Source organism: Trachurus trachurus, assembly GCF_905171665.1.
Source record: "Trachurus trachurus genome assembly, chromosome: 18".
In the NCBI taxonomy this organism is placed as follows: domain Eukaryota; kingdom Metazoa; phylum Chordata; class Actinopteri; order Carangiformes; family Carangidae; genus Trachurus; species Trachurus trachurus.
In genome coordinates, this window is record NC_139909.1 from 26,016,944 (window position 1) to 26,040,919 (window position 23,976).

A 23,976-nucleotide genomic window follows, 5' to 3' on the forward strand; every position below is an offset into this window, starting at 1 on the left:
GTCCTACCATTTGTGTCATTAAACAGCTTGATAATAATCACGGGGACTAACCGAGATTTTAATAAACTTGAAATCGGATTTAGCAACGTTAAGTCCTGCCTTTGTGTGGAGGTTTGTATTTGGAGTCTGTTTTCAGAGTGGCTGTTCATTTTGCTCTGACTGGGGAGAAATGAGAGGGACAGCAGCGACCAGCAGCAGTCCTCAGAGTCGGCCTTTTTCACAGCGAGCAGAAGCACGTAGATAAAGGGGTAGAGAGGGACCAGACCAATGGGGAGACAAGAGGGAGGAATGGGGAGAGAATAAACAGAGACGTTACTGAGCAGTGGCCATTCACCTATTCATGGTGGCTGCTCTTTGCCAGTTGACTGAGCTCATGCCCCCACCTCAGCCTATGCTGACTTTCTCACGTTTGCTGCTTTTTTTTCTTTTTTTTTTACTTGGAGCGGTACCAGTAAACAAAAACAACATTTTCACTCGTTTCACTGTTATGACCAGGGTAGTATACCAACAGAACCTTTATTTACAAAAACAGTGATTTTTACAATAAGTGTGTAATTCTACCATCTCCAGCTGGATATAGCATCAGTTTGTATGAAATATGTAATTTTGATTCTATCTTACATATATACTGTATATAGTTGATGTTTTTTTGTTTTTTTTAAATAATTTTTTATTCATTTTACATGTCAACATATAGCTAAAATACAAGTCATTATAATAAAAGACAAAATAAAATAAAAACAGACAGACAATTCACGTGTATTCACACTTGGCAAGCAATATACTATTGACTGTAAAAACAAACAAACAAAACAAAACAAAACAAAACATCAACAACAAAAAAGAGAGCACACACACAAAAAATATATATATAAAAAAACAAAAACAAAAGGTACCATAAGGTCCACAAACAAACAAACACACCCACACACACTGACACACACAAACAGTAGTTTGCACAGAGACGCCATGTTTGGAGAGTTTCCTGTCCTCTCGCTCATATTTCATCATATTCTCATCCTGTTCGTTATCTCACCCTTTTCAAAAAAAACTGAAATAAAAACAGAAACACAAACTGCATGTATAGTCACATCTATTTACTGCACATGTAAGAGGCTGGAAGCATTGTCTCACGGAGAGGTAACACTGTGCAATACATAACCACTGTTATTTAGGGACACAAGAATTGCTTTACTTGCAGAAATGAAAAAGATGCTCCAGACTGACCTGAAATGACTGTGACACCAATAAAACGATCAACTGCCTTTTCACTCTCACAGGATGGAGCTAGTTAAAGCTAAAGTATTTCCCCCTCTTCCTCGTCCCTGGAAGAAGAGAGTTCTCAGTTGTGCCAACTTTAAATCTGGAGGTTTTAGTCTTTGTAAGTTAATGCACTTGGAGGCAGACTGCTGTCATTGACACAGTTGGAGGTTGGGGTCTGTTATGTAATCGTTGGCACAGACATCACATTATTTTGGAAATGGGAAACGTTAAAGGTTTTATTCACTCCCTCTGCTGCTGGAACTTTAAATAGTGAGGCAGTGAGAGTTTCTGCAAAAGCTTGACGAGGCATATTGATATTAGTGGCTGCGCTCACTGGAAGCAAAGAGCAGTTAGCCTCTCAGCTGACATAGATATTTACATACCAGGTCTGATGAAAAATCACTGTGATCACTAACTTTAAGATTGTGTTTTGGCTTAGTCACTGTAACTGTGGGTAAGAGGTCATTTGAATGATACATATTGTTTTCCAATGAACACACTCTGGCATTTGTGTTCAATTACACAGGCTGACAATAGAATAAATATCATGTTTGTTATGCAGAGAAGGGGCCCCATAAAAATTCTTTTAGCCCGGGCCATTGTGGCCTAGCTACACCAGCGCTGGTGATGTAACACTAAGACATGCTGTGGTTGGCCCACTTGGCATGTCTGACAGGACCAGTTCTGCTTCTAAAGGAGGTGTGTGAGAAACTACGAGGGGATGGTGTTTATCACAGAGAAGGTCTGAGGACAGGCTGAGAGAGAAGCTGCAACAGAGAGGGAGACTGCAGGGTGTTCAAAGTCCTGTGAGAGAGCTCAGGAAATAAACCAGGTCAAAGCAAAGACTAAATAGAGGTCATTTGAACTGATCAGGAACCGCAATCCTACTTCCCCTAATAACATAATATGTTTTGTTGCTTTTTATTGTTTCTGATTGATGTGCAAACGCATTATTTAGCAGCACGTTTAGTTTTTGCCCCTGGGTTTGAATGCGTCCTCTGAGGAATGTCATTGACACACAGACTCTCTTATCAGGAGCCGATAAAGACAACAAACAAGTGTTGAGAAACAATCATGTATGTGTGTGCCCGTGTTGAGTCTGTGTGTGATTGCGTATGTGTGTCTGCTGCTGGACGTCTGTGCTTACATCACTTGACGTAAACACTGAGCGGTGAACAAAATCCTGACAATTAGAAAAAAATACTTGGCCTTGAAAAGACACAATTTTAGGAAATTGAGTCTGTGATGTTGTGGTTTCCAGCCCAGAGAGACTCTGAACTGTGGATTATCACTCAATATCACAGTAGTATTAAGGTTTTCGAATGTTTCCCTTTTAAATTAGAGAGGGATCAAGCACTGTGCTTTTTCAGGTTAGGCTCAGTATTTGAATATGGAGGCAGTGAATGAAGGGCTTTAATGCAACGTCCTTGTAGTTTTGTGTCTGTGGTTCCAGAGATAAAATAGCAGCCTATTGTCCACTTTACAAAGCAGGACTACAAAGACCCATTTTAGAAGCCTGTAATCAAATCCCAGTCTTTTCAGCTATTCTCTGCAGGATGCAAGATTTTTTTTCTTTCATTCTGTCCCCCACATTTGCGTCCACTTCTTACTTTTCTTCTTTTCTCGCCCTTTCTATTTCGAGTTTCACTCGAAGCTCAGTTTACACACCATGTTTTCAATAAATTAAAACCCATACCATTTATTCTGCTAATGACAAACAAATAATTTCGCCCTTTTTTACAACTTGTTTTTCCTTCGCAAGTTGTTTTACCATTGTAACTACACAATGTTTTGAAAGTCAAATAAAGACCACAATAGTGATTTCCAAACCCTGCTGAAAGAACTTCCATCATAGTTCCTTGTAATTGGTTACCTTTATTTGTAATAAGTTGTGGGTTTGCTGAAGAATTTTCTAATAATACATTTATTTGTTGGAGCCTTTCAAAAGACCCAAGGTCACCTTACAGACAAAGGAACGATATCAAAAAAAAAGCAAAAAAAAAGCATACAAATACACAGTAGCAACAACAACAACAACAACAAAAAAACCCATATAAAAATTCAAACAAAATTTTCCTTTGGCAATTGGCATTTGGCAGCAGTAAAGCAGAAAAGCTGCAGGTGCAGTTAATTAATGGTCACATTGAACCATGTGATCATTAATTAATTGCACCTGCACCTTAAACTGTCAATAACTTTACTTCATTAGCACAGTGCTGACCGTCAAGGTTGAAATAGCAGATTTTGTCAACAATTGCTTACCTGTTTGCACATTTAACTAATGCGGACCACCAGCATTAATATGGAGTCGTGTCTCTGGCTACATGAGGAATGTAAGTTCAATATTTACTGTCATTTTAGCTCTGTTTTTTTGGGGGTTTTTTTTGAGAAAAATATCTGGCCGTTTAGCCGCTAAAATACTAAATGTTATAGCCTATGTTTAGCTAACTGCAGCAGGTTGTACATACACAGTGAGCTTTCAGGAGGTTTTCTTTTGTAAATACACCCTTTGTAGATATAGAATATTTATTAAAGCAGCATGTTACTAAAAGACATCTCTTTTAGCAGCCTTGGTGTCAGTGTCCGGTTGTTACAGTTGTTATAATAGCTACTGACTACGCTACCGGCTACGCTCACTGACAAACTGTGGCGCACGCGCACCCCAATCATTATTGTTATTAGTAACACCTGTGCTTTTTCTGCCTGCACCTGCAGTATTTTTTAATTAGAATTAACAGTGAAATACAACATATAACCGGCCTGTATAGTCTGGGCCAGTGCACACTCCATAACTTATGTTAAACTAAACAGAAGTAAATTATATACGTATATATTTATATTGTTTTGTTGTGTCCGATTGAGTCTGGACTGGAGCTCTTTAAATCGTGGCGCTCGCTGCGTGCTGTGATGCCCCCTTCCCTGATTGGCTGAGAGCGCAGGAGGGGCGGGTGCGTGGTTGCGTCATGTCAAAGACAGGAACGAAAGCTTATAGAGAGAGAGAGGGAGAGAGAGAGAAAGAGAGAGAGAGAGATTAACGGGGAGTAAGGGGCAGGCGCAGTAACAGACTTCTATATCCGCCACACGGAGACGGACGGTGCCAGCTGCTAGCTACGTTAGCTACAGTAGACAGATAGCAACTAGCTTCAGAGTCGTAGCACCTTTACTACATATGAGGGACTGAGCGAGAGAGAGAGAGAGAGTGCGTGTGTGACAGTGTGTGGTGTCGACGCTTTGAGCGCCCGCTCGGCCGTCCCGAAGTCACTCCGTGTGTCTGTGTACCTGTATGTGTGTGTGTGTGTGAACGCAAGTGTGTGTGTGTATACATAAACCCCCTATCTCCCTCTTCCTCCTCCGAGCAGCAGTGTGTCTGGTTCTGTGTATATGTGCGTGTGTGTGAGAGGTGAGCAAGCAAACGCACACACATAAACACACTCTGATAGTCGACAGTTTACACTCGGTGTCCTATTACTTGACAGCGGATTCACCTCATTTACTGACAGCACCAGCATGTGAGTACTGATGGCCAGTGTGGGTGTGTGAGTCCTGTGTCTGTGTGCTTGTCATTGAGTGCATTTTGCTAAAAGACCTTACCTTAAGTCCTCCAGAGTGAATGAATGGCTGCATGTGTAACATTACGGTACTTGCATGTGTGTTAGGCTACTGTCAGCTTGGAAATAGATGTTGCAAGTGTAAAACTGTCATAGCTGCACAGTTACTACATTGGCAAACTCTGTGTACTACCTCATTGAAAAGTAAATAGTAGCATATTGCTGGCTGGCTACAGTCATTAAGTGGTCTCATAACTAACTCTGAATCCTTTTAACCTAAATGTGCACATTCAAACTTTAAGTCCTCAGAGCAGTACTCACCACAGTGGGGTCATAGGGTACTAACTTTGCTGCAGAAGATGCCTTGCAAACAAGGAGCTATTTTTCTACGGAATTTTGTATTGTTGTCAATTGGCATCATAGGAAAACATGCAACAATGGCAATACGTTTACCACTATGATTGCACAGTTGCAGAATGAATGGTGAAGTAAATACAGACAGTCGGTGTGAGGCTCCATTTGTAAATGGTGGTATTAAAATTGGAAGCATATGGGACTTGATTTCTTCTGCCTTTTTAAAGACGGACTGTTTACATGCTAAAACTTGTAGATTGCGTAACATGGTTGTTTTCTTGTAAGCTGCACATCAAAGGAGCTTGTAACTGTGCGCATATGATGACCTGATTTTTCACACTGATTCTCAGTGTTGCAGAAATTTCGTCACTGCTCTTTCACCTTTGAACCTGAGCATGTGTATCTGTTGTGTCAGAATCATTTGACTGTACAGTTTGTTCATCCTCAACCTTTACTCTCCTTCAGACAGTCGTGCATGCCGAACAGCTGTCTCATCCTATAGTTAAGAGAGGGCCAGTGGGAGTTGTGCAGTGATCAAACTAAGGCCATTTATTTTCACAAGTCATAAGCAGAATGTGTAGTTTATCCTTTAGCAGGAATGTGATCACAAATATGCAGGCAGAATAAAGGTGTTTTATCTGAGGCCTCTTAAAGTGACTGTATTAGCCTTGTGTTTTTGATGGACATGTGCCATTCACTTATTTCTCTATTATTCACCTTTATTATAATACTGTCAAGTGAATGGAACATGTGCAAGGCCACTGGGATACATCCATTATTCTATTATGTCAATGCTATAGAGGTTTGGGTGCTCTCTTTCTTATGAACATAAAGTCCATTTTGTAAATATTTAAAATACCTTTAACCTTTTATTTTATTTTATTTTATTTTTTATTTTATTTTAATCGTTTACAATATACTCAAATTTTTAACACTGAAAGCTTTGAGCTTCTCAGAAAAGATCATTTCAGGTCTAGTTGAGCTATCAAGATTGCAAAAGATTTTATAATGAGCCTGTCTTCATGAGTGAGTGGATACTCTTCCACAGAGGTCGCTATGTTGCACTGCAATGTTTACAGTAGCCCATAATAGACAAACCAAACAGTGGCTCTAAAGAGGGATTTGTGTGTTTTTATGTTACTTGAACGCCACATTACAGTATGTCACCTACTTCTTCTACACCTTTAGGAGTGATGGGGTTAAGGTTCAGGTTCAGGTTCAGGTTCAGGTTACTTTATTCGTACCCGTAGGTAGATTTAGGTGAGGAGAGGGGTATTTAACTAGTTGCAGTCTTCAACCTCCTAGCTAGATGTCACTGAATTCTGCACACTCGACCTTTAAGTTTAGTAATGAAGTCAAAAGTCTCAAAGTTGTTGGAGAAGAGTGAAGAAAGATTTTAGATTTTTAGTAGTTCAGCGTGTCTCTTAGAATCTGCCTTACCGTTAGTTTGGGATACCTCACAATTGCATAGCTTTTAAAGAACTCATCACGTCATGAAAGTCTGTGTTTATTAAATATGTTTTTATTCACATGTGTGCATTTTAGCAACAATAAGTTTCACTAACTAGTACTTAACGGATTCATACCTTGGCTCAAACTAGAACATAGATGTTATGAATATACAGTAAATTGAGAATACTGCAGTTTTGGATTCAAGTATGCATTAACTTGCCTTACTCCCTATGCATATTTTCTGTTTTTTAGGGCATTCATCCAATTGAGGTCTTGACCTATTGTTAGGGTTGCCATAAAATGAAGAGTGAAAAAACATTGGACCTTGTCCTTTTCATATTGCCAGGACATCGTCTGAAAAATGGTGGTGTTGGTATTAAAGCAGAATTTGTCAGCCTGGGAGAATCTATTTAAGAGTGGTTTCAGTTGTGTACCAGATACGGGTGTCCTAGGCACTCCGATTCTGCAAATTCACTTCTGCAGGGGGTGAGATTATTTTTATATTTTGTGTTGTACCTTTACTGAGATATTTTCAGAAGTTATGTTCATATAGAGTTCAGCTTCTGTATTTTGAATAGTTCTCTCGCTGTGCTGGAAAGCAAAAATGAAAATCCAGACGAGCTTGACAACTAATTAGCTAAACATTATGATTCCTGTACTCCACCCATAAAACCGTAAACATTTTCTTTCTTATACGGCCGATATCCAGTTGGCTCACCTTTGATCCTCTCTGTCTTGTGTCCCACCCAACTGTACCATTTTAAAAGGTCCAGTGAAACAGCATGTGTCTCCAGGCCTCAAAGCACTGATCCATGATAATAATAGTAGTTATGGTTGAATGGTAGATTGAGCAGGTTGTGATTAGCAGGTGGAATCATGAATCTGAATCATGCACATGAGAATTTAGTTTCAGCAGCACCTTACTTCTTCTGTCAAGGTTAAGTGAGGTCACGAAAAGTAAAGGGTAGCAATGCTATTTAAGAAGTTTCACCCACCCACATATAACCCATGTTGTAGTGTTTTTATAGACCCATCCTGGTCATAAACCTCTGGTTGTAAACTGAACAGATATTTTTATAAATTCTTTGCTATGCAGGTGGATAGATCCAAATTAAGAGTTTTGCATAGAGACTTTTTAAATGGCTAGTGGTCAGTATTTACAGAAGGTTTGGCAGAGTATGCTGTGGGCCAGTTTGTGCAAACCATTGCTCTTAATTTCTCTTGCCCCTATTATCTACAACTCTCTACTGTAGTACTGTAGTTAAACCTTTCCTTTTGCAATTTTGTTCCTTTAATGCTGCTTCTGTTGAAAGCAAATACAGAATTTCTATAGTATAGTATAGTCAATTCAACAACTCAATTCAACTACATATGAATCACAATTTGAAGTTGAAAAGTACAAAAAAATGTCCATGTCCTTGATGGTCCATGATAAATGTTCAAAAATATATCTCCCTGGCTTCTGTTAAACCAAAATGCTTGTGGAAACTGTGGACAAGGGTTTAGGACAGCAACATGCATTACAAACTTTGGGAATTATGTAGAAAATTGTGTTTTTCCAGCATATTGTGTATCTTAAAGGGACAGCCCGTAGCAGCAGGGAGCTGGAGCATCTTGTTGACACAGCTGGTGAAAGGCCTGAAAGAGAGAGAACATCAGGAACAAAATGCTGCAATTTAATTTGCCTCCAAAAACTTGTCAGAGTATTAAAAACTAGACTCTGTTATCTTCTTAAAGAACTAGTTTTACCTTCCTAGATGCTCCTATGTTCTAATCAGCATTAGCATCAGTGTGGGTTTATTTTTATTTAGGATTAGTATTTAATTGTGTGTGTATTCTGGGAAACTTAATACAACATTAATGCCTTGCTCAAAGGTTCTTCCACTGGTTATTCTTGTTTATTGTTTAAAGAGGAACTATGTAAGTCTGGTCGCTTTTCTGCTGTCTTGCTAACGCTCCTCTGGGCCACGTGCATTTGTTTTCAATGAAGCTGGTGAGAAATCAGTTAATATGTGTAGTTCATTCTGTCATAAACAAGAGATTACGGGTTACGGGGCGCCTTTGTGTCATGGTGCGCAGAGACAAGAGCTGGGACACCGGGGTGGCCCCAGTCTTGTAAAGTTGTTTTTCAGCCAAGAGACACAATAAGTGACACACATGTGGAAGGCAGAGAGCCTCCATTCTCGCTCGTAACAAGTCCAACACATTACTCCAAAGCTATTTAATTAAGGTAAACATGTAGCATAGTTAAGATACAAATCCTGTATAGTTCATCTTGAAGTCTTTTGGAGTTTCTCAGACTGCTTGAGGATTCAGATCCATGTTCCCTTTTAAGCTCAATATTCGAACCTTTATGTCACCACAAGCCACTTTTTAGTCTAGTCACAGATCTGTTTTGTCTACACACAGTCAGCCTTGGTTACCTTGTTCTTGCTGTGAGATCATGTGCTGCTGTTGATATTTGGGGCCTAAACCTAATCCTTCATGATTCCTTTCTGTTCTGACAGCCAATCTTAAAAGTTACTGCCCTGTTACTGAAACCATATCCCCGCACCCTTTTTCCTGAGCATTAGCAGTCTGACTTGATCCGTTCTACTCAGTGTTCTCTTGGATGGTCTGTGAGAGGCTTTGACTGAAGTTAGATATGAGGACAGCTGATCTTCAGTCTAATGTATAACTGATAATTACATTCCTGCTTTGTTGACATTTAGATTTAAGAGTATACCTTTAATGGAAACTTCAGAGAAAGTCTTTTTATGCTTGAAGAGCCCTGATGTATTTAATTTGAGGCAAAACACACAGTCCTCCATCCACCTATCAGGTCAGGAGCAGGTATGTTGATGAAGAGACTGCTCAAGTGGAAGGAGGGCGGAAGGAAGGGAGTTGGGATGAGTGCACACTCATTTTCCATTCTCTGTTGTTTCCTCTCCATCCACGTCCAATGACAGATCACCTGTTAGGGAAACAGTTGGATTCAGAGACACTTTATATCCAGTTTTGTACATTAAGCAATTAGCTGTGCTAGTGTGTGTGTGTGTGTGTGTGTGTGTGTCATTTTATAAGCTAAGACCCAGTCTTTTAAAATCTGTGCCAAAATTTGGATATAAATAGGATATAAATTAATAGGAAAATCCAATTATATCCAGAATAGTAATTGTATTTATGTATCCATTGCAAAAATGACACCATATTAGTATACCTTTAAATGTAATTATGGGGAAGGTGATTGTTCATGGGGTCTCTAATCACTGCTTACAAAAGGTAAAAAAAAAAAAAGTGACAATTTTAAGTCTCTTGGCTCTAGTTTTAAAAATAGACTCAAGCAAGGAAGATACCACAGAAAGGTTAAAGTGAGGCATGATCTGATCTTCACCCATTTTATGCTTGTCTTATTGAGGTAAAATCCTGTATAGTACAAAAGGGCATTTACCAGTTTGGAGAGTTATAAATCTGTGCATGTAGTCATGTGTGTATTTGCTCCATGATCTGCCAATTGGGACAAAGTTAATGATAGGTATGTGTGTTTGTGTGTCACATTATCACAGAACAGACCTTTGCTCTCCAAGAGGTTAATGTATGAACCAGAAATCACCTTTGTTCTTTTAAGCCAGACAATACAAACATCATTCTCAGTGGGTTATGGCTTTAATTTTTGACAGAGCTGTGAATGATAGATGTTTAACATGATTCAGCTTTGCTGTCAGACACATGCAGGCTGAAGTCTGGGAGCTGTACTTTGCTTGGCACTTCTGCTTAGGCATGTTTGTGCTTGTTTATGTGTGAGTGTTGTAGGAGTCGGCAGGGACAGGTTTTTAGAGAGGACAATAGACAGAGAGGAAGAGGGAAGGTCACTGAATACATGAAGTCTGAAACATCTACACTCCTCCTTTTAGCATCACAACTATAATTTAATTCAGTGCTTACTTTGTGTTGCAACAGCTGCAGAAGATTTTTGCATTCAAGACTGAGATGGGAAATCGGTTAGATGGTACTTTTCTATTTAACAGTTGAACAGTGCTGTGCTTGTAATGAAGAATCAGACAGTGGGGTTTGCTGCTGCCTTATTTAAATGACCATGAATTGGGGAGAGATGACCAAGCCCAGGAGAGGAAGAAAGTATTTGACACTGAAAGTGAATCAGTAAGGTTCTGCAACTGGTTTTGAGCCTCCAAATTGAATCCTGTCGAGCCAGATGATGCTGCTAATTAACTTGAGCCAGTTTTCTGCAGACCAGAGCCTGAATTGAGCTTGTTGCCTGTGAAGCAGAAGGAGCTATGGTGCTGCCAGTGATTCCAGTGACATCTTTAAACACTCTGGTCTCTGGATAATTAGATGTTTGAGTATACCTGGGTGTCTTCTAAAAGTGCCCCTAGGTACAGATTGAATGCACTTAGAAGGACTTGATGCCTGAAACAAAAATGTTTATTTTCTTAGGCTCAGTGAGAGCCAAAGGTCACATTCCTAAGCGACAGGAGTGACCCTTTGTAAGGCTTGTTAGATCTTCTTTTCAAGCATCAGATACATTTCCTTTTTTAAAATATTTAGAATAACTTAGAAAACAACAAAATAGCAACCACACACTCAAAACACTGTTGCAAGCTTTCGGTCATTATGACCTTCTTCAGGCATACAAGATAATAGCTGTACATAAGGGTTCTGGCAGTAACATCATTTAATTGCAAAGACATCTGTGTCAAACATGGCAAAGGCTAGAAAAGCATCATAGGAATTGTAGTCCCAACAGAAATGTTGTAGTCCTAGATCAAGTTATTCTAATAGCCTTATGAAAACAGGAAACACCAAATACATTGAGGTTATTTACAATATGTACACATACAATAAAGTACAAAAACACAATAGAGAAAAGCAACACAATCTATATGCAAACATCAGGTAGTGGCCATCATAAAGCATATTATAGCATAAAGTCTATTGTGATATGTTTACAACACTCATGTCAAAATCCTCATTGAGACCCAGTGGTTGTAAAGTTCTAAGCTCTCTCTGTCAACATCGCCCCCTCTCTGAAGAGTAATCTGTTCTATTCCCTGTAACCTGAGGGGGGAGATGGGATGGGATTATTAAAATGATGGGCAACAGGGTAATTCATATCATCTCGTTTTATTGACCTCTTGTGTTCACTAATCGTTTGTTTGAGAGGACGAATAGTTTTACCAATGTCAATTTTATCACAGGTGCATTTTAACATTTATACAACATGTTTTGTATTACATGTGATAACTCCTCTTACTGGAAACATTTTCCCTGTTCTGCGGTTCTTTTTGGATACTCTTTGTCAATAAGATAGATCGAGGTTTAGATAAAGCAACCAGGTAGGCCTCTTCAACACACTGAACAGAGTAACCCCTCTCTAGAAAGCCTTGTTTCATTTCTAGAGATTTTTCTGTGTAATCTTCATCAGAATGGCAAAGATGTCTCAGTCTGTAAAATTGACTTTTAGGCAAGCCATTCTTTAGGGCTTTAGGATGAACACTGCTGGCTAGAAGGAAAGCATTACAGTCAGTGGGTTTCCTGTATAGTGTGGTAAGGAGGCTTTTATTCTTTAACTCAATTCACATATCAAGGAAAGACACAGGTTGCAGGTCATATTCAAGGGAGAATTTTAGATCAGTGTGGACACCATTGAGAAATTACACAAAAGTTCTTCCATTTTTCCTTGAAAAAGGCTGATATCTGTACCATTTAAGGATTTTTTGACAAAAGGGAATATTCCCGTCAGGTATAGAATAACTGAATTAACATTTTTATTCCGGTTTAGATGAATTGTGATGGTACCTGCAGCACCTGAAACAACTAACTCTTAACTCTTATGAACCAGGCTAGAGATTAGACACAGGCGTGTACTCCATTTTCTCTATGTGCTTGAAGAAAATAGTTTTATTTTCACTGGTTTGTGAAGCACAAAATGTACCATACATTTTAAAAGTACACACATTCGGTGTTCTGTCAGCTGTCAGGACATTGACAGGTTATCTTCCAAAAATGAGTGGACACAAAATCATTATTTCCTGCTTTTCTTCTTTTCCTTCTTTTATTTTATCTTAGGCTTAACCCTGATATAGAACAATCTTTAATCTCTGTTGTGCTCTCCAGAGCCAGAAAAGGATGGAGAACACTGAGGCGCCAAAACCAAAATTATCATGTAGTTGCACTTCTAGTGCCTGAGCATCTCTGCCATTTGACATTCCTCTCATACCACAACTTATCCTTGAGCCTGCTTTGTTGGATTTTAACAGTGAGAGTCCAACTGCTACTTTTGTTGAATTAGTTACTGTGGCTCATTTTATCATTCGCCCTATTCATCAATTCAGGGACAGAGAGGAAGAAGGTTGTGAGTTTCATTACAAAACTGTACAAAACAACAAGGGAGCCAAAAAAGGGAGAAATCTTGGACGAGGATAAGAGGAGGGACGTTATGAGGGATGAGACGACAAAAACAGGGCCAATGATGAGCTTTGTCATCTCTGTGGTTGTATGTGTCTTTAAGTCTAACCTTGAGTAATGTCCTTACTAGGAGAGAGCAAAGCATTTGTATAATTGACCATTTTGTACCACAAAAACTGCAGAATGTATCAAAAAGATAATGATTGTAATCGATAAGTTTGTCTGATTGTTTGTTGTTTATTAGGATAAAACACAGACTATTAGGTCATGTTACACTCCCAGTCGTCTGTTTGACAGCATCACTGTCTGCTGTATATTGTTTGATATCATTTATTAACTCCTTGTTCTATTGATCATGTTTTTACCCTAAATCAACCTCAAGAAACTGAACTACTGAACTTGCTTTTGATTACTGTAATATGGGTTGAGTGGACTTTGCAGGGTATACTTGTCTCTATCCACATTGACAAAAATGTATGTATAAATATTTATCAGGCTGTATAACCTGGTCCTATCTGGTAAAAAGTTGTAATTGAACAGTTTAAAGAGGTAAATGCAGGACACAGATGATATTTGACCTGTTTTTGCCAGTCTGGCATTTTCCCTCCTGTTATCTCCCTGTTGTATTCAGACCTTGAGAAACTTGAGAAGAAGAAAATCTGTTTCATACGAGACACTGTTGCTTTTGTGTATACAGTGTGGAATTCAGCCTGAGCTAACTGTGCATGGTGTCCTCAGATAATCTCAAGGCATTCATCACCTAAAAGCAACTGATTTGTGATTCTTGACTCAATTCTCCGTAGTCACATTTGGTTATTTACCAAGATTTTATGTCACACATTATCGTGTAAAATATTATGAGACCAGAATTTAAAAAGCTCCACACTGATCTTTGGTCATACTTGTTTTCTGCCATTTGATCTGGGTGATAGAGTCTCTCAGCCTTCTCTACATTGTTTCCAGTTCAGATCTTGAAATGTGATATTGTGATGCAGTACACAGCAGACACATTTGAACTAGTTAGTAACCAATGGATTTATATGTTTCTATTGAGTCTGCATGGTTGATTGTTCCCCCATCTTTTACTCAGTAGTAGATTGTTGTTCAGTGAAAAATTAGGATTCAAGAGCAGTAACATTTTATCTTGGGTACATTTCTGGCTTGTCTGAAAATGTTTAGTAATGGGTTAATTTCCAACATGTATAATAATTTTAGGATATATCCTTTGCAGTTGTTCTTTTATGTGTGGCTTGATTCCTCAGGTGTATAATTTTCCTGTATCTATTTAGTATTTCCATTTATGATTAGAAATTTCGGAAATCCCAAGCATTGGCTCCTTCACATCGTTGGTTCCATTGACTGCATTTCTGTTGTATGACCACAGAGTGGCAGCAAAGGACTATTAGTGGGGTGTTAGACTTGTGGTCAGAGCAGAAGAAGCCTCCACTCTGTAGTCTTGAGCTCACTGTCACACAGCTTCTATCATTACAGCTGCCATTTTCCTCACAGTGACTGAGCCACTCACCATCTAGTTGAGGAGGTACTTGTTGGTTATTGTGTGCTGGTGTCTGTTGTCGGTACTCATGTGGTTGTGGGGTAGGTTTGTCTGTGTTTTCAGTTGAGTTTAGGGGATTACTGATTGCAAATGCAGCCGCCCAAGCATAACACTATTAGGTGTAAAGAGTTTGTGTGTGTGTTTGAAATTTGTTCACAGGAGAAGTGATGGTGATAATTGGATGATGTCTTTGAGTGTAGCCCTTAAATAATGTGAAAAAACCTCAACCGAGAATGAATTTAAAACAAACTTGTTTTGTCTTGTTCTGTGTTCATGTACAAGTTTATGCTGCTTAGCTACTCTTAATTGCTGTAGAAATATTTTGAGAGTTAAATATCAGTTAAATATCAGCAAGCTTATTTTTTTTCTCAATGGGGGAAGTTTGTTTTATGTATCTGAAATTTCTTGGGCAGGAAAAATGTAATTAGTGCTTTCATTTTATTTTTTATAATTTGGATAAATACACCACAAACACACCAGAAAGTCATTGTCTTTAATGAGACTCACCTGCAGCTGATTGATGACTCTAAGCAGTGTAGCAGCTGATGGGTTATGTAAACACCTACCTTTCTTGTATGGAGATGTAATATTGCTTTCTTGGAACAAGTTTAAGTGTGACATTTGAATCAGTCATAAGCTCTCATTCCAGCCAGACATTTGATTAGATTTAGTAACATTGTTGGAAACACTGCATATAATTAACAAAGAGAGCATCATCAGCAGTAACCGCTAAAGAGTCTTCAAGGAATATGAAAATGATTTTGAGATATCTAATTTCTATACACATACATGTGTAGTCTCTGTTGATTCTCACACTGTTAAAGGACCATGTCATTGTACAGTATATCATCCAATGATCAGCTTATGTTACCATTATGTTACCATGTTTTTCAAGGCAACTGCATGACTAACATGTCCACAGTGTGTACAGGTTAGGTTCATTTTAGTGCATAACAGACAATGATGACTGAAATCAATTGTACTAGACTGAAAACTAGTCCCTATCGTCTGTGCTCCCAGCCATCCTATAAAGAAACCATCAATGACCAGAACCTTTCATAACAGAAGTCAGGGTCACAGGCCTCAAATCATTCATACATAATACAGCCCAGAGTGCCAAAACAATTCATGATTCCTCCTAAATATCAGTATAAGGCCGGTTTTCCAAGAAAATCACACACATTGGTGAAGCATACACACAACCCTCGGCAACTATTTAATAGGGCATGTTGCTTTAGTATTTAATCTCTTTAAACAGGACTCACACCTTGTTTAATCATTTCCAAAGCATCATCGCCTTCTTATCATTTTCCTTCCAGCTCCTTTTTCTACCTGAGAACTGAATTTTGCAAATGGTTACAACAACATAGAGATTGTGAGAAAATGTGAGCTCTAGGTTTCAGAGACATTTATGTTGTGTTTGATCTATTTCACTTGGAGCCAGAAGATTAATGTATCTGAGTAATGTGCTGTGTTATTGCTGACATGGCCAATGTGTATAATTTCTTAGTATCCTAAATGTTGGAGCAGAGAATATTTTAAGCATTTGTTCTGTGAGTCTTTAAAAATTCACTGAGGTCTGATGCTTGTGCTTCCATCTCTAGCTAGTATGTCTCTGTTGTCTCATTCCTTCACTGATTGCTAACTTTTAAGTGTACTAGCACATTTTCTGTATGTGTCTGACACTTTTTTGTCTGTTTTTCTCTTAGGATGTTGAGATACGCTGCAATCCAAGGCAGCCTCAGCCTGCTGGCTGTGAGGCGAGTGTGTCTTCTCTCCCGCTTTGCTCACTCTGCCCCACAGAGCGAGTATCGACCAATCAAGAAAGTCATGGTAGCCAATAGAGGTAAGACCCCCATCCATCTATCTACATCCTTACCAATTCACCACTGAAGAGGACAAGCAATTCAGATAGTCCCATTAAATTAAATACAGTTTCACACTGTTTCATGTATAATGTATGGAAAAAGTTATGACATTCACAATCTTCCTGCGGGAAAAGAACAGACTCTTTTAATTTTTAATGGCCACCATTTAGTTTGCCTTGACGCATAATAATATTTAAGCACACATTGTATGTGGGTGGCTGCAGAAGCTAGCGTTGTTTGATTTAACCTAAAAGCAGTGAGTTTCTTAAAATATTGGAATCAGTGTTGGAACATCTACAACAACACTATTGTATACCAGGAGGTCAGAGGAAGTATGGTATGTGAAACAGTTACACAGTTCACAATCACTGATTATGAAAACTAAAGTAACAACAGCATGAAAGTGTCTGTTCCCTGGGATCTAAATGAAACATGTTCCATGCAGTATAATATGAATACATTTTATCCACAAACCAATTGAAAACAACAATAGGCAAAACATGTACAGTACACGCTCATTTCCAAGCTGCTAGAACAGTCTGTAATGGAAATGTAATTACAGAGAGAGTTTCTGAACATTAAGCAGTCACCAGTATGGCTGTGTAGGGGTTTAGCCCAACTATAAGAAAATGTATTTAAGATTTATTAGATGCCTCACAAAGGGGGCACCATTAATGTTGTGCTCTAACACAACTTATAAGAAAAGTGTTAAGAATTATTAGATGCCTCACAACGGAAGCACCATTTATGTTGGGGTTATACCAACTATAAGTAAAGTTATTATTAAGAGGGTTATTGGCTATCAAATTAGTAAAATATCAATACCAAAATATTAATAATTACTATAAAAATTATTAATGGGATTTAATTTTATTAAATCCACCTCGGGGCACCAGACAGCCAATGTACCAAAGTCAGTCTCACAAGGGTGTGCTAACTATTAATATAGAACCTTGTTTAATGATTAAATTAATAATTATAAACAAATTAACATTATCAATAGCTGCAAAGTTGAAGGATTTAGAAGTTCTACTGCGTAGAGGTTGGCATACTCACTATTGTACAACATTAACAGACAAGTAAAGTTTCAAGGAAGTTTATTGGACACATCTAGAAAATGGGATAACAAAACATGAAACTAAGGCAAGCTACATACTCTATGTACACGTGTGTGTGTGTGTGTGTTGGTGAGAGTGTATGGCTATGTGTCAGTGACCATGTGTCTGTGAGGTGTGAAGTGTGATCTCAGACAATGGAAAAGATGGAGGATGGTTGCTTTGTCCTGAGACAAAGGGAGTTACAACCAAATGGCCTCCAAGATGTGGGGGAGGTGAACAAAGGTGTGTCCTTTGTTCAACGGTCAGGTCACAAACTAAACATACAGCTTAAGTGAAGATCAGGGTCTAACTGACAACAACAAATAACAACAACAAAGCTCAAGTATTCAAACTGATTTCAATCGATACATACATTGGCATAGTTGAAGTATTCTATGCTTAGTCAAGGTGCAAGGTAATCCTAACTAGGCCCAGTTACGTTACCAAGTCACATGAAGGTGAGAAGTCCCGGTGCTGGCGGGGATTCCTGCGGTTGCAGGGTTTTGCCGGTCCTGTTGTGGAAGTTAAGTCCAGTGATTGTGTCTTTGTCCAGTGAACTACAGCCGTCTTGGCTGTGTAGTTGAGTTCCATTGAGGAGAGTCCTTCTCCTTGCAGAGTTGTTGGTTGTTCTGCTTGGCGTTGTGGCTCCGTTGACTCAACTAGCAGACCTTTGTGTCGTACTAGTTGGTTCTGTTCTTTAATCCGTTGGTAGGCACTCGCGTCGCTGCCAAGGGTTGCTCCAGTGTAGGCGCCTGCCTTGTGCAGACCTCACGGAGGTGGGAGAGTTGTAGCAGTAGCTCCAGGTGAGGAGCTTAGAGGAGCGGAAGCTCCTTCTGAAGAGTGGGCAAGAGAAGAGACGAAGAGAGGGAACTCAGAGGAGCGGCAGCTCCTTCTGAGAACCACTGAGAAGAGAGCGAAGAGAGAGAAGAGAGGGAGAGGAGAAGGGAACTTCTACTTTTATATGGCCTGTGACCTCACAGGTCCTGGGGCCATACCTGACCAATGGGGGGTCAGTAGTGGAGGTTTCACACCTAGGTGCGAAGAGGTGAAGGATACTGGGAGGCTGAGTTCAATGGTTTTCCTTTGTCTGGGAGACAAAGGAGCCATGCAGTCTTATCCTCCATTTTGACTGGGCTGAGTCCCAACAGCTGTAACACGTGGTGTCAAAATCACTGACTGCTCTGGTTATACTTCTAATCACCAGACCTCCTTCAGTGGATGCTTACTCTGACTAGAGACAATCAGTGTGCAGTTAGAATGACTGTCAGGTAATGTGTAGGGTCTGACTGACAAAATGTGTTCATGCATTAGAGCTTCACATTGTATTCATTCCTGTGGATAAATTTAAAATGCTTGATTTAGTTGACTAGTGTTTCAGATCGATTGCTGAGTGGGTCTCCAATATGATTCCAATTTTGAACACATGTGGTTCTGTAGAGGCCTCCTGCTGCACAATACATTTGCATGCATACATTCATCTCTATCTTCCCAGAGATGCACTGTTAACAGCTTTAATCCATTAATTTGATTCAGATAGATTGTGGTCTCTCCCTCACAGTAGCACACACTGTCCCTCACACACAGCAGGGCTTACTGTCAGTCTCTCTTCTTCACAATTGGCGTGATGTGATATCAACACCACATTAGATCACATTCATCACACTGGAGTGCACTGAGCTGTGCTCAGCTTCAATGTGTGTGTGTGTCTGTGTGATGCGACTGGACGATCATATCATATCAGCCCAGATTCCACTTCACCAAGCACATCTCCTCGCTGCCATCACTGCTTCTCTTTCACTAATATATCCTCTCCTCTGTTTCTTTTAGCTCTTCTTCTTTCTGTAGCTCCTCGTCTCCTCGTCTCCTCTCCTTTCCCCCCTTTTCACTCCCTGTCTTTTTCAGCACTTGTCAGATGTGATTTTCCTCTGAGCAACTTGCTGTCTTCGTTTTTGCCTCCTGTGACTTCGCGCTCCTCTTTTCATTCCTTACTTCATTGCCCCCCCACTGCTATTCTTGTCTCCCCTCCTCTTATTTGTCACTTTGTTAAACTTGCCAAACTGTGTTTCTTTTGGTACCATGATTCTCCTTTGACCTTTTTTCTCTTTTTGCAGTCTTCTTTTCCAAACTTGGTTATTCTTTCGATTTTTCACCTAAAATCAACCACCTTTCAACTATCTGGATATTCATACATGTTGCTTTTCCTCTGTCTTCTCATATTTTAATCCTTTTTATGCCCCTACTGTTCACTCACTTATTCTTTCCTTTTCTATTTCTTTTGCATTTTTTCTTTTTTTTTTTAGAAAGCTCCGCAAATGTTCGAACACTGTCCTGCCCTTAAAGTAGGAACACAACGTCTTGCTAGTTTCCAGTGACTAAACCTTTTTCTCTCCCAAACTGTGTTGCTTGAAAAACAAGCATTTGGCTCTTGTGACAGGAAGATAAAAGGCACGCAGTGTTTTGCTTGTCTAAAGCAGAGATTTTACACTGTGTTCTCAAACTTTATAAAAAATGGTAAAGTCGCTGCAGTGTCTGTTGATATTTTTGCACAGTGCGATGAAGAACACCAAATGCATTTGTCTTTTTCACATCTCATGTATGGCATGAAAAATTCAGTTTATTTTGAGTTTATTTTGTTCTCTCAGCGGAGGTATTAGTGTCAAAATAGGGCCAGTGCTACAGGATGTTGATAAAATCATATAAAGTCTGTTTATGTAAAGTTGATGATGAAAGACTAAGAACACACACACACAAAGATACAATCTGCTTACCTGTAGATCACAATTTAAGACCCATTTAATAATGAAAAGAGTACAAGTGACAGAAAGATGGGAAGAACATCATCTTGATAGGAAGAGAAAGAAAGGACGTTATGGACACAATGTATCAAAGTAACATAATAGCTGCTAAATGAATAAACCCTTTGATATTTTTTTCTCTTGTCTTGCAGGTGAGATAGCTATCCGGGTGTTCAGAGCTTGCACTGAGCTGGGCATTCGGACTGTGGCTGTCTACTCTGAACAAGACACTGGGCAGATGCATAGGTAATGATGTCTGCCACTTTAAAGCTGGATAGGTCTGCAGTGGTTTGAATAAAGAAAGTGTAACGGGCATGTCTTGCTAAACTGCTGTGCTGCCACTGCTGGGTATCGACCACAAAATGCTAGCCGGTGATTTGAACCAATGGCAATTAAAAGAAGCTGGGGAGCATTTGTCTGCTCTCCACTGCTGGGTCAGTCATTTGTTTTGTAGTTAGTATTAAGTGGGGACATATGTATAATTGTATTGACATTACGAACATCGAGGTACCGGTAATCACACTGCTTAGTCTCAGTACACAAACATGTTAATCTTCTCCACTCTCAGCCCTTCTTTTGTCTACCTGATGTTTCCGTGTTTTAAAATGTGTTCAATAATACATCTTGTCATAGGTCTTGTCATCCTGTCTCATTTTTCACAGAATGTCTGTAAAAGGCTTATTCAAGGCTGCTTATTTTATTATTATAGTACAGTATATGCTTTATTTGACCCAGTATGGCTGCCAAATATTTACTTCAAGCTTAGATGTGAAACCACAATGGTTGAGAAATGGGTGTGTAGCTTTCTGGTCTCCTTATGGAAATCCCTTGCACTTGTCTTCACAGGCAGAAGGCAGATGAGGCGTACCTGATTGGAAAAGGCCTCCCCCCTGTTGCTGCATACCTGCACATTCCTGACATCATCAAAGTAGCCAAGGTAAACACCATCTGCCATAAAATGATGCAAGATGAAACTTCATAACAACCACAGTGTTTGTTGTTATTGTTAGCTGATTTGTTTTAATGGGCAATTTAACATGTCATGTTTGATTCTAAAATACTTTAGAAGTTTTCAATGAATCTATTGTCATGTGCTTTTAAAATTATGCCACCATCCGTTTGATAGACTAGAACTGTGGCTCTCCAGTCAACATATAAACAGTATTTATTCAAAGCAGCTTGCACTGTGCCCTCATACACTGGTCTCCACCTTGTTCTGATAAGTGCTGCAAATAGGACAGATTCCTCTTCATGTTCAAAAACTTAACTATGCTTAAATAGACTATGAGTTAATTTAGCTTGAAGGCTTTTACTTTGAAGTAGTTGTAGGACATCTTTAATTAGCATTAAAGGGAAAATTCAACATTTGCATATTTGCTTTCTTTCTGGGAGTGAAATGAAAGGATTTTATATCTTGTCTATTACAGAATCCTGTGAAGACCTAAAGATGGTAGCAAATTAGCTTAGTTTAGCATAAAGACAGCAATCAGGGGTAAATGGCTTTTCTGGCACTGTCCAATTGGAAAAACTACTCTTGAACTGGAATTTTTCTAATTACAATGTTGTTATTCACACAGTTTTTAGTTTTAGGGGGAGTTGTTGCTCTGATCTAAGTGCTGTTTGTTTTTAAAACTTGGGTCTTAAAGCAGAAGTAAGCGATCCGGTCGTTTTGGCTAACTTCCCGTCAGCGGATGGAGTTAGCAGTTCCCGCCCTCGTCCCTACGTCACCACATTCAGGCACATCCCTTGGCTGCACACACAGAGAGGACCGCCCCTTTATGCCGTTCTCTCTCCTCATTGGATAAAGGTTGTAGGATACAAGGAAAGTTTTCTCCTCGGCTTACAGCAGAGCAGAGTGACTGACAGACCCGTGTTTCAGACCAAACACTCTATAGAAGTGATTGCTGTCGGAAGATATAACTATTTAAGACTTATATTAACACAAACATTCCGCTTACTTCTGCTTTAAGGGGATTGAGGAAAATCTTTCAGGTGGGGTACCTTACTGTTCTCCAGGAACAGCCCTTTTCCTTCTTGAAGTTGGAAAATCTTGTCCCTCGCAGTCAAACAAAGTTTAATGTATTTCAGTGGCACACAGTTAAGCAGACTAGTGACAGACGATTCCCTTTTATTCCTCTATGTTTACAGTGTATATCTAGCTTAGTTGATCACATTTGCTCCCTCCATCTCCTTCCTTTTCACTATCATTTTCTATCTCTCCATCTCTCTTACCGTTACTACTTATCACTCCATTACATCAGATCTGTTTCTTGTTGCCACCTTTCCGTCCCGCCATCTCTTCGTCCCTTCAGGATGTGTTGCCAGTTGTTCATTATCATTTTTCTGATCAATCTCTCACGGTTTATAATTTTCTGCATGGGCATGTGGTCAGTCAGCCAAATTGGGGAGCCTCGCTGTCCAACTAATTTCTCAAAATCCGTCTGTCTCTCTGGGAGGCCAGCCACCCTATGCCAAGAAGTGTGTGTTTGCGTGCGTGCACATGTGTGTATTTTCTTTTCCCCTGCTCTCACTCATTCACATTCAGTGTACGTCATTCTTCCCACTGTGTATCACTCTATTACCCTGTGACCAAAATAACCATCAGTGTCTGTCCCACTACCTTGTGTGTATTTCTAGCTATGTTTTACGTGTGCGTGTGTGTGCGTGTGTGTGCGGGTGTGTGTGGGTGTGCGTCTGCATGCAAATGTGAGAGCAAATGAGTGTAAGATCTTGCTTGTATGAATGTAAACTCGAGGCATTATGTTGGTCTGTCCATGTCTGTCTGAAGTCATGTCTGTCTGAGTAGGTGGTTGTGTGTTTGGATGTGTGTGTGTGTGCCTCCATGCTTCCTCTGGCCTGCCAGTAACGGCTCCCTTAACAACAGGACAACCCATAATTATAGTCCGCCTCGTATCCAAGAGCAGATGGCACATACTGATCCAGAGATGGCTCTATCTGTCAAGCTCAGCAGCTACTGTAGCTGTCTGCTACCCTGTGTATGAATGGGGGTGGGGGTAGGTGGGTTGATGGTTGAGTGGATGGTGTTTGTACCTCTCAGTGCCTTCTTTGACCCAAAGTAAGTGTGTGTATACTTGCTCAGTCCACCAGTGTCCATTGTGACTGGTGAATTGGGTGACTAAAATAAAACAAGAATAAAATATGTCATCAGCCTACAGTCCATTAGGTGTTGGAGACATGTGAAAGATTTCCCCGGTGTGCAGGCAGCATGTGCTAAAGCATGCATATTATTGTGGGTGATGACTTTCCAGTTCCCTTACTAACAGTCAGCCAAGTGATAACTGAGGCCCTGCTGGGGCGGTGCGTGGCGCAGTGGTTAAAGCGGCCGCCCCATGTCGAGGCTACAGTCCTCAATGCAGGCGTCCCCGGTTCGAATCCCGCATCGGGCAGACCTTTCCTGCATGTCATTCCCCCTCTCTCTGCTTCCCCCTTTCCTGTCTATCTCACTATGTGCTATCAAGTAAAGGCAAAAAAGCCCCCCCCAAAAAACTGAGGCCCTGCTTCATGTTTAAAAGAACACCTGTTGCTCAGCTGGGTTACATGTCCTGTGTCGGCCCTTGATTAGCAAATACTTTAGTTTATTTAAATTAAATGTGAATAAAAATTCAGTTCAGATCAATT

General features: G+C 39.8%; 1 protein-coding gene across 1 annotated transcript in view; it reads left to right on the forward strand.

Moving 5' to 3' along the window:
* Positions 1 to 4,285: 4,285 nt before the first annotated feature.
* pcxb (pyruvate carboxylase b) overlaps positions 4,286 to 23,976 on the forward strand; it is a 275,919-nt gene continuing 256,228 nt past the window's right edge. Inside the window, exons 1-4 of the mRNA XM_083992769.1 lie at positions 4,286 to 4,772; positions 16,287 to 16,423; positions 20,490 to 20,583; positions 21,184 to 21,274. Of these exons, the coding sequence (XP_083848895.1) occupies positions 4,771 to 4,772; positions 16,287 to 16,423; positions 20,490 to 20,583; positions 21,184 to 21,274 (324 nt within the window). The 5' untranslated portion in view covers positions 4,286 to 4,770. The remainder of the gene's footprint in view (positions 4,773 to 16,286; positions 16,424 to 20,489; positions 20,584 to 21,183; positions 21,275 to 23,976) is intronic.